This window comes from Sphaerodactylus townsendi, linkage group LG15, assembly GCF_021028975.2.
Source record: "Sphaerodactylus townsendi isolate TG3544 linkage group LG15, MPM_Stown_v2.3, whole genome shotgun sequence".
Lineage (NCBI taxonomy): Eukaryota > Metazoa > Chordata > Lepidosauria > Squamata > Sphaerodactylidae > Sphaerodactylus > Sphaerodactylus townsendi.
This window is the reverse complement of record NC_059439.1, coordinates 28,789,752-28,800,802: the sequence shown is the minus strand read 5'-3', so window position 1 is coordinate 28,800,802 and position 11,051 is coordinate 28,789,752. Positions and strand designations below refer to the sequence as shown.

The 11,051-nt window shown below is 49.9% G+C and overlaps 1 protein-coding gene across 2 annotated transcripts; it reads left to right on the top strand.

Annotated features, from left to right (window-relative positions):
• The first annotated feature begins 268 nt into the window (after positions 1-268).
• LOC125445263 (suppressor of cytokine signaling 3-like) lies at positions 269-9,329 on the top strand. Of its 2 annotated transcripts, none has more exons than XM_048518229.1 (2): positions 269-814; positions 8,479-9,329. In XM_048518229.1, the coding sequence occupies exon 2, from the start codon at positions 8,525-8,527 to the stop codon at positions 9,137-9,139; it is 615 nt and encodes a 204-aa protein (XP_048374186.1). In that variant the 5' UTR covers positions 269-814; positions 8,479-8,524; the 3' UTR covers positions 9,140-9,329. The 2 variants fall into 2 exon arrangements, with proteins under 2 accessions (XP_048374186.1, XP_048374187.1); XM_048518230.1 differs by having other exon boundaries at positions 269-818.
• The last annotated feature ends 1,722 nt before the right edge of the window (positions 9,330-11,051 follow it).

The window sequence follows — 11,051 nt, the reverse complement described above, 5'->3', positions numbered from 1 at the left end:
CCTCTCCCTTCCCTCTTCTCCTGCGGCAGAGGGAGGGAGGCGGGGACCGGCTCGGCTTCCCCTCCCTCTTACCAACAGTCCCCTCCACACTTCCAGGAATCACCCGGAGAAAAAAAAACAACACACAGAGAGAAAAGAAGGCGGGCGGGGGAGGGCGCCTATTGGGGATCGCGCCGCCGCTCCCAGCCAATCAGAGGCGGCCGAGGCGAGCGGCGGCCATTCATAAAAATAAATACTCCGCCGCGCTGCGCCCCGCCCCGGCCCCGTTGGCGACCCCGAAGCAGTTCACGTGTGCCAAGCCCTGCTCTCTCGCTCGCTCTCCCCCTGTGCACGTCGCTGCCCCATTCGTGGGGCTGGACTTCTGGGGGGGGGGGGTCTCTCTTTTCCTCTCTCTTTTCTCCCCGGTCCCCTTACCGGGAAAGCGCGTTTGATCCGAATTGGCGCGCGCGCGCGTTCACACGCGCTGCCAGGAATTCCCGGGAAGGCGCTGCGATTCCTGGGGCGGCTGGAAACGATCCTGCCGCCCCCCATCCCATCCCCTCCCCACCCTCACAGCAACTTCCACCTTTTCTGGGGGGGGCTCTGCTCCGGGAAAACCCGAAGACAATCCGAATTGAGGGAGGGACAGCCTTCCGCGCCGACTTGGCGTCCCGCTGCGCCGGGGTCCCTCCGGATCCGCGGCTTTGGAGGTTATGGGGAAAGACGTGCGGTGGGGCCACTGAAGAGGAACTCCGCTTTCGATCCGGTTTGTATCCCAGCTGTCTCCTCTGCGCGGGGAGAATCCAGGCATCTGGGCTTGCGTTGCCCCCTCAAGGTGGGTGAGTTGTGCGTTTGTGGGTTAGTTGGTCAGGCTGTGTTTTGGGTTCAGGGGAAGGGAGAGGTTTTTAAAGCTGGGCAAACTGGAGAAGTGTGTCTGTGTGTGTCAGTGAGGGGATCCCATCAGTTTGCTGACCCCCTTTAGTCTGGCCACCAGGACCATTCCAGCTAGCCAGCACAGTCCAGATCTGTTGACTTCAGCTTTTGGGAGACCCTGGATTTGGATTGCGGATTGGCTGTGAAGTGGTCTGCCCACAGCAGTACGATGGTACAGGATGGGAAAGGGGACAAATCGAATGCCACTGTGGACTTGTCGGAGGGAGAAGACGGAAGACGCTCCTTGGACGCTTTTTTAAAAAATCGATTTTAGCTCTTAGACAAATTTGAGATTTGGCACCGTTTCAGTATTTCTGACGCAAGTTTCGGAATTTCAAAACCATTCCTGCTTTTGTCGCTTTGGAAACTTCTTGAGGGTGACCGAAATCTGTTTGGGGATGCTGAATGCCAACTTTTACTTGCTTCCACAAATTTCACACTGTGGATTCCCCCCCTCAAGCACCTTCAGTGAGGCCCGCAGCCGGGAGCGCTGGGTGGGGGAATTAAAAAATAGACTTTTAATTAATCCAACCTGGTAGAAAGTTCCTTCCGTACTTCAGATTAGAAGCAGAGCAGAATTGTCTTGCTGAGCACCCAAGATATTTCTCCCGACCCTTGTTGACATATGCGATGTCTTTGCTCTTGAATAGAATGCCAAATGATTGTTATTAACCTTTGTAACAGAATATCAGATTATCGGTATTAACCTTTGCTTAAGAAAATACTCAGGACGGTGAACAGGCTGCTAAAAAAATCTGAATACCTGTGTATTAAATAATAACAAAAGGAAAAAACAGGACCCAGGGAATGTTAAAATCTCACTGCTTGAAATGAGAACGTTAAGTGCATGCTTAACTGTCTCGTTGAAATCACAGTGCTTAAATGTCTTGGCCGCAGCATGCCTGGTTTGATTAAAACTCCACTTTCTTCCCAAAGAGAAAGATCTTGACAAGTTGCTCCAGAATGAAGTGACTTGGCAGGATTCCCGGGGGAGGAGGAGGGTGGGGCACGGCTGCTGGGAAGGCTTGGCCCCAAATACCAAACAACCGTGGAAAAGAACAAGTCCAAGTGTTGAGCTTCAGGCAGGTTCTTAGACAGGCAGCCGTTGCACAGACTCATACAGAGATCCAGTGGGCAAGAGTCTCCTGGAAGGGGTGTGTGTGAGCCAATGGTCCCTGGAATGAATGACGCCATCACATCTGTTGCAGAGATGAGGTAGAGTTCGCCCAACCGCCCTCAGTTGACATAGACTGAAAAGAGGCAGACCAGACCGGAGATTCATGCAGAGATGCAGCGGGGAGCTCCCTCTTTCTTTCTACTCACTACCTGTACTCTTGTGAAGCACAGAGTTGAAGCGGCTGCCCACTGTCTGCACCACAAAAAAACTGGGTTTGGTTTTTAGTGTTTGCTGCCCTTCCCCCCCCCCCCCCTTCGGATGTAATACTTTCCAGCCTGTTTGAAAAGAATCCTGCTGGAGGGATACAGCCATACAGCATTCCTGGATCCTACAGAAGGAATCTGGGATCAGGAAGCCTTTGGCTCAGTGGCAGAACATCAGTTTGGCTTGCAGAACATCCCGGGTCCAATTCCCAGCCCCTCTAGTTTAAAAAAAATCCGGTAGGAGATGATGGGAGGACCTCTAACGAGAACTTGGACAGTCACTGCCAGACAGTACTGACTTAGAGGGACCACAACTCTGATTCAGAATAGCGCAGTTCCGTGTGTATACTAGAAGCCTGCTGGATCCAAAGTCGGGCATTTGAACCCTTCTGGGTGAACTAACATAATACTGTTCTGAAAAAAATCCTAAAATATCACTTACAAATCCCCCCTGAAAAGTACTACTTGTTATTTAATTTCGGAGCAATGGGAAAGAATTCAAATGGCCTTCTATGACAAAAATTTAAAAAATAAAAATGCACACGCAAAGACCAATCTCTTTCCTTCCTTCTTTCTTTCCTTCTTTCCTTCTTTCTTTCCTTCCTTCTTTCTTTCTTTCCTTCCTTCTTTCTTTCCTTCTTTCCTCCCTTCCCTCCTCCCTTCCTTCCTCCCTCTTTTCCTTCCATGCAACAATAGGAAAAGCTTACTAATAACACTATTTATTATTTATAAAGGTTTTCAAAGCCAGGCAGTGTACTGTGAGCATGTTAAAAAGTACCAATCCTGGGTCCAGGTTTCTAATCTAAATTTTGAGATCAGAAGAAAACTGAGAAGCCCAGGCTAGAGGTTTCCAAGAAAGGAACGTTTTGGGGATATTGATTAAACATTTGCATACCGGGGGTGGGGTGGGGGGGGGTGAGGCAGCAGAAAGGGGGTGGACAAAGTCACTTGAGGCTTGGCCAAAAGGAAAGATGAGATGGTAAACACAGAGAAAGAAAACAGATGATAAGGGGCCAAAGCGGGGAAAAGAACTGATAAGGAAAGCGTAGTAGTTTCTACCTCAGCTGATAGGAAAGGGGTGTTAAGAGGAGAGAAATGTGAGTCAAAGAAGATGCAGTAAAAACTGGATAAGTAGCAGAGTTAAGAGGTCAAGGGTGAAGCAACGAAGAGAACAGTAGAAAGTCAAGCCAGGAAAGAATAAGAGCGGAATTCAGCATATTTAAAGAATAAATTGTAGCCACGTTTAACAGTTGGACGTGGCAAGCATTTGGAGAAGCTTGAAGGAGAAATGCCAGATTTTTTTTAATACACAGGGCATATTTGATCCGTGAGAAATGTCAGATACACGACCTCTCAAGTGGCACACGTTTAGAGGGCAGCTTAATCCAGATGAGTGGGTGGCCTTAGGAAATGGCGGAGGATGGGTCGACATGTTTGTTCCCTCTGCCAGAGTGAGGGCACCGCCACCAGCGGAGGGAACAAACATGTTGGCATCCGGCTGCTCCCGAGCTCCGCGGCAGGCAAGTCTGCAAATAGAAGTCACTGCAGAGCTACACCGGCGTCTGAGCAGACGTGGTGTTGGGGCCTTTCCCAACAGTGGAGCTGATGTTAGTTGGCTTGCGCTGGAGTTCCAACCCAGAAACGCTCCCCTCCAGGCCCGCAGATTTACACCACACTTTTGTGCCACACCACTCCAGCTGCCGCATCAGACCCCCCAATCTGGATCACGCTGTAAGTCACTACGGTGGTGGAAAATGTCCCCCATACCCCTTCCCATTTAGTGTCTTCTCACACCTAGTGTCTCCTCTTGGTCTTTCAAAATGAATGTGATGGGTGAGAAACTCCTCCCGAGACTTTATTTGCCTCCGCACTGTTTCCTAGGATGGTTGCTCTAGACAGGAGGCATCTTGGAAATGTCACTTGAATTGTAACCCAAGTGACAGTTTCTATGGCCAATTTTTTCCTGCCCCCAAAATACTTTGCTCAAACTTATGGTGATCCCCGAAGAGGTTTCAAGGCAAGAGATATTCAGGGGCGGTTTGCTATTGCCTGTCTCTGCATAGTTACCTGGTAAAAAGATAACGTTTCCCCTTCAGTCGTGTCCGACCCTGGGGTACCACGGCGAGCAGTGATTTTATAGGTAAGCCTCTTTGTGGGGTAGTTTGCCATTGCTTTCCCCGGCTATTCTTTACCCCCTACCTATGAGCGAGATACTCATTTACCAACCAAGAAATGGATGAGTTGACCATGAGCCAGCTGCCAGGATATCTGACCCCCAGGGGGCTCGAACTCCTGACCGTGTGAGTGGCAGTGCAAGCACTTAACCACTACACCACGCGGCTCCTAGTTATCTGGACTTCCACCCAAATACTAACCAGGGTGACCCAGCTTGGTAGCCGAGATCTGATGAAATATTGTGCTAGTCAAAAAATAGGATGGTCAAAAGTCTGCTTGATTTAAAAAAAAATGTTATTGAGAAGTCTTGGGGACAAAACAGTCATGGAGTTGAATATTTCAAACCGCTGGAATAGTTTTCCTTCTAAAATCAAATCTGCTTGAACCTCAAACTACCACAACCCCATTTATGGTGGGCTTGTACTAAAGCCAACATTTTTTTTGGGATATAAATTTATTTGACAGTTCAGAAGATTTTAAAGACTAATATAGAAATGAAACCAGAGGTTTATCTTCTGGGTTTTACGAGCAGGCAGTTTGAAAAAAAGATCTGAAGTTTTGTTTTTATATATGACATCCTCGGCGAGAATATTATATGCACAAAAATGGAAAACTTCATCTACGCCTGCAATAGAAGAATGGCTTGTGAAGAAACTGGAATTGGTCATGATGGCTAAACTTGCTTCATTGATTAGAGAAAAGAACTTCTCAAAGTTTATTGCTAACTGGTAACCCCTATAGACTTTTTTGGTTTTAAAAAAACGAACCGATGGTGTGTGGATTTGAGAATGAGGGAAATAAGGAAACTGATATAACAGAGAAAAGCGTGAATCTTAATAGTAACACTAATTTAAGAATCAACTAAATTATACTTTCATAATTATAACTAGAGAGCAAGGGCTAAATTTTCAAACCGTGATTACATTTGGCACAGAGGACATCGGGAGCCTTTCCTTTCCCGGTTTGTTGTTGTTTACGTCTGTCTCTTTTTAAAAGCCCTAATTTTTTAAAAAAATTACCAAAACCACCACCACAATCGGCACAGAAAAGGGCTTCAGTTCCCCAAGCTGCAGAAAGCTCCCGGAGTGACCTTTTATAGGTTCTGTGACAAGAAAGCACAAGAGAGGCTTAACGGTTGGCTGAATGGCCTGTGTTTACTTTCACACATGTGGGGTGTTAGCAGAGACTGCTGAAGCTTGCCTCGGATTCTGAACGGAAAACCAGCAGGAACCGTGGCATCCTGCAGCCAAGGTGGCGTGGGCAGACCTACGTGTGATCCTGTGCGTAGCTGCGGGTCTTCCCTCCTCTCCAGGTCTGATGGCTGGAAAGACCGTTCCCTCCATTAAAAACCACAGGACTTTTATCTGCCCTCCGGTGCCCATTAACATAATAATCCAGAAAACCATCCACGGAACAGTGGGTCGGAGCCCACCAACATGTTTTGCTTGTTCAAGTGGCTGCGTGGGGATGTTAATCCCCCTCACGGCAGACTTCCGCTTCCTCCCCGAGGCTATTCCTAGGGGTTGGCCGTCCCTCAGGAGCAATAATCCGGGGGCGTTTCAGGCTGAGGGAAAAGGAACAGTCAGGGAAACTTCCACGAATGGCCGTTATTTTATTTACTTGATTTAAACCCAACATTTCTCTCAGTGGCCTCGTTCTCTTGTCCTCCATTTTATTCTCACAACAACCCTGCAAAAGGCAGGTGAGGCTCAGAGTATGTGACTAAGCCAAGGTCGCCACTTAAGCTTCCTTGTGGGGAATTCGAACCTGGATCTCTCAACTCCTGATCCGTCACTCTGATCACAATGCCACGTTGGCTCTCTGCAGAAATTGTAGGTGGGATCCAAGTCCGCAGCTACACATGCATATTTATCCTGCTCGTCCTCCAAAGAGCTCAGAGTAGCATAGATGGTTCTCCCCTCATTTAGTCCTTACAACAGCCCTGCGGAGCAGGTGACGTTGAGAGATTACGACCGGCCTTAGGTATTTTCTGCCCTGCCAGAGCCTCTCAATGATATTTTCTGCCATACCAGCTCCCTCCTCATCCTTGGAGCAGCAGTGGCGTAGGAGGTTAAGAGCTCGTGTATCTAATCTGGAGGAACCGGGTTTGATTCCCAGCTCTGCCGCCTGAGCTGTGGCGGCTTATCTGGGGAATTCAGATTAGCCTGTGCACTCCCACACACGCCAGCTGGGTGACCTTGGGCTAGTCACAGCTTCTCGGAGCTCTCTCAGCCCCACCTACCTCACAGGGTGTTTGTTGTGAGGGGGGGAAGGGCAAGGAGATTGTAAGCCCCTTTGAGTCTCCTGCAGGAGAGAAAGGGGGGATATAAATCCAAACTCTTCTTCTTGGAGAACTGAATAGGACTTCCAGTTAGAAGGAATTGGGTAAGATCAAGCAGAAATACTGGTAGGATCCAAACCAGTAAAATTCCTGAACCACTGAACAGTTTTTTTTGCAGGCCTGCAGCTGGGAGACCCCCAGAGCTGGGACGGCAGGAAGGGTCTTTGCTATGAACTCCCAAGCTCAGAGGCAAGCCTTTCTGGCAAGACGCCAGCAGCGGGTAGAGAAAAGTTTATTCTGGACGTTGCTGGCCCCCCCCCTCCCCTCAGACCACGATTATAAACATACCTTCATGGATCAAGACAGGCGAGAGGGAGTTTCTCCCTTTCTCTGCCCTCTTTCATTTATTATGACGGCTGTGTTGTTTTCTTTGCAATTGCGCTTGTACAAACAGCACCATTTCCCATCAGAGACCGCATCCTGAAATTGACTTCTTCCTTTCTCAAGTTTCTGGTCCTGGCAGCTGCCCGGGCAGAGCCAAAGTCAAAGGAGAGATGTTGCAGGCCTTGATCGGAAGACCCATCAGTTCCAGGGCTTGATTTCCTTCCCGTTTTGAACTCTCTGACACCCCCCCCCCCCCGAAATGTTGGCTTTGTTTTGGTAGCGTGCGCCCTTCCTCACTGTTCCTTAAACATCCTCACTGGCTCCGGCCTGCTGACCCAGCGAAATCAAAGCAAGACGTTGCACAACGGAGCTCAGACCTTCTGCGAGCCCTTCGCCAAGTTCAGAGAAAAATAAAGCCCACCGCATCCCAATCGGAGCTCTTCAAAGGAGCGACTTTTCAAACGAGCCTGGCTGAAACTGAGCTGGCTCGGGCAAGGCCTTGCAGGTTGTCCGAGAGATGCTCAAATTTAGCACAACGTGGAACATTTTGTGTATTTTTAGTTGGAGGTAATACATCTGCAGTTGTGTAAATATTCAGAAATTTAGACAAAAAGATCAGGGGTAGAAGAAGAGGAGGAGTTTGGACTTATACCCCCCCCCCCTCTCCTGCAGGAGACTCAAAGGGGCTTACGATCTCCTTGCCCTTCCCCCCTCACAACAAACACCCTGTGAGGTAGGTGGGGCTGAGAGAGCTCCGAGAAGCTGTGACTAGCCCAAGGTCACCCAGCTGGTGTGTGTGGGAGTGTACAGGCTAATCTGAATCCCCCAGATAAGCCGCCACAGCTCAGGCGGCAGAGCGGGGAATCAAACCCGGTTCCTCCAGATTAGATACATGAGCTCTTAACCTCCTACGCCACTGCTGCTCTTTGGCTCAAGAGAAGGAATGGGTACTTTGGACTTGAAGGACCCTAAAGAGAGCCAGCATGGTGTATTGGTTAAGAGCAGGTGGATTCTAATCTGGCGAATCAGGTTTGATTCCCCACTCCTCCACCCGAGTGGCAGAGGCTTATCTGGTGAACCAGATGTGTTGCCGCATTCCTACATTCCTGACGGGTGATCTTGGGCTAGTCACAGTTCTCTCAGAACCTCACAAGGGGTCCGTTGTGGAGAGAGGAAGGGAAAGGAGTTTGTAAGCCTCCTGGAGTCTCCTTACAGGAGAGAAAGGCGAGGTGTAAATCCAAACTCTTCTTCTAAATCTCTTCTAGAATTCACCAGCTAGGAAAGATGGGTTGTATGTGTTTGGGTTCCTCTCTGTGCGCGTGACCTGTCTCTGGTTTCCCTCTTAGATGCCTCTGCGATAACTGAGATTCCTTTCAGCCAGCCGGAGGTGCGATGGTCCCCCTCTGCTGGTGCTGGCCGACAGCACCTGCCCAACCCACGGCAGCCATGAACAGCACAGTCACACCTTCCTACCACTTCAAGAGTTTCTGTGGGGAGTTTGAGCGGGTGGAGAGTGCCTTGGAACGCCTGGAGGCCAGCGGTTTCTACTGGGGCAGCCTGTCGGGGACTGAAGCGAAGCGGCTCTTGACCTCCCAGCCGCCCGGAGTCTTCCTGGTGCGAGACTCCTCTGACCACCACCACCTGTTCACCCTCAGCGTCCGCACGAGCACGGGCATCACCAACCTGCGCATCCAGCAGCAGAGTTCGGCTTTCCACCTGGAGGCCCTGCCCGGCGCTGGCCACCCCCCAACTTTTAGGTGTGTGGTCCAACTAGTGGAGCATTATCTGTGCCTTGGGACGGTGGAAGGGGGGCCTTGTTACCTGGAGAAGGAAGGGCAGCCTCCGGTGCCCTTGGCCCTCACGCATCCGCTCCGCTGCAAGGTGCCCACGCTGCAAGAGCTGTGCCGGCGGGCGGTGCGGGCCAGCGTGCAGGGCAGAGGGGATGCCAGGGCACAGCTACAGGACCTCCCGATGCCCCGGGGATTACTGAACTCGCTGTGCAGCTAAGAGGGACAAGGATGTCGTCGCCTTTAAATGCCCGCAATGCTTTTCCTTTCAAACATTCCTTGTACAGTACGCGAACAGAACTGGCTGCGAGCCGAAGGGGGTTGTGCCAAAGGTGCCTGTACATTATTACCTTCGTGGAATAAACCGTGTCCAGCCCTTTATTCATCCAAAACAAAAAAAAACCACCCTCATTTTCATTCTCCTATTGCCTCTGATCCCAACACCCAAAGCAGAAAGCTAGGGTCTGCAAGGGCGTGTGTATGTGTCTTCATTTGCCCCATTTAATCGGCCCCTACTTAAGCAAACCAAAGCACTTGTCAGGGAAAGGAATGGCATAATGAAAAGCAAGTGATGGCCATTAATGACGTGCATGTGCTGAGACACCCCCTTACCCCCTAAAAAATACAGATGGAGGCCCCTAGTTGCAGTTGAGATTTGGGTGTTGTATATGCATGCCACAGACCCTTGCTATTTGTTTTAAATTCTAAAACCAGTGACAGACTGAATCCTTGTTGGAAGGAACACTGGTTTCTAAAACCAGGTGCTGAGGGGCAGGCCGAGATATTTGCTGGCTAGAACAGCATTCCGGAGGGGGGGGGGGGAAATCTGCAACCAAGTTGTAGGGCCAGCCGCAGCACTGCTGAACCCCAAAGAAACGTTATTTTCAGTGCCGAGTTAATGTACGATACACAACACCATTGCATCGTATTTTTGGACACTTCATGATTGCGTTTTTCTCTGGCCTCAGCTAGTCATCTCTATTGGTCGCTTATTCCGGAAGCCAGTTATGGGGGGGGGGGGGGGGGGTTTTTGAGGCAGAATCCTGCAAACTCAGCTGGTTTGTTGTATTCAGTAACCCTCTTGCATTATTTTACTATAGTTGTTTGCCCTGTGCAAAGAAATGAAAACGCTGTAGGGATTTCACAACAGCCATTATATATATGGGTGCATTCCTGATTGGAGCAATGGGGGCGGGGGGGGGGGCTGAATTTCCTACCTCATACCGCTGAAAATGAGCACTGTGAACACTCAAGAAACAGCCCCCACACAAATAATTATATGGCATTTAACCTCACAAAGCCCCAACACACGTCGAAGCCTTTCATCCCGTGGCCCCGCAGCCTTATTGTCTCACTCATACTAAGGCTTGGGTTTTCATCTGTTGCGCTGCCCGTGACCAAAGGTGCCAGATTTGTTTTTTGGCTTTGTTTGTTCTGCTGGTAAGCCAGATCTCCCTTACTGGAAATGCCTTGTCTGCCAATCCCTCTCCGGAGCTAGGTGACCCAGGGCTTTAAGTGGCTCTGATAAAACAGGAAGGTCGATTTCCCTTCGACTCTCACTTCCAGTAAAATACACACACAAGGCTTCTTGAAAGCAACCGGCTCTTCTGGGGCGTAAACACAGATAAGCATCCAGAGAGAGAGCTCCAGCCCTTCCCCGCCCACGCCCCCCCCCCCCCGAAGCTGTGCAAGAGGCCCAACCACTGCACACATATTCAATTCCACTTGGGATCCTGCTTTAAAAAAAAAGGGGGGGGAAGGGGTGCATTAACGGCTCAAGAGGGAATTGGGGGTGGCCTATCCCATTTGTTCTGACTTGGCCCGGCAGACAAAAAGTGAGGGAAGTGGGCAGAACAGACCCCCCCCCCACAAATTAACCCTTTGCTAGGTGAAAAGAATGTGTTTGCAAAGTATTTACACATGGACGTCTTGAGTGATTCAACCCCCGGCTGCAACAGAAAGTGTGACACGTGGCAGACTGGCCTCAGGTGACCAGCTTCTTTCGCTTCCTTTTGGGCCTTCTCCCACCAGCCCCACCCAGTAGTTTCTGATCCTTCCTTTATGTTCACCAAGGAAACTCCTCCGCTGTGACAAGCGACTCTTCCTGAAAGTTAAAGGTAGTTTCCCCTTTC

What these genes read in the sequence shown, in the direction of transcription:
- LOC125445263 (XM_048518229.1), top strand. Translation starts at nt 8,525, where the DNA reads ATGGTCCCCCTCTGCTGGTGCTGGCCGACAGCACCTGCCCAACCCACG.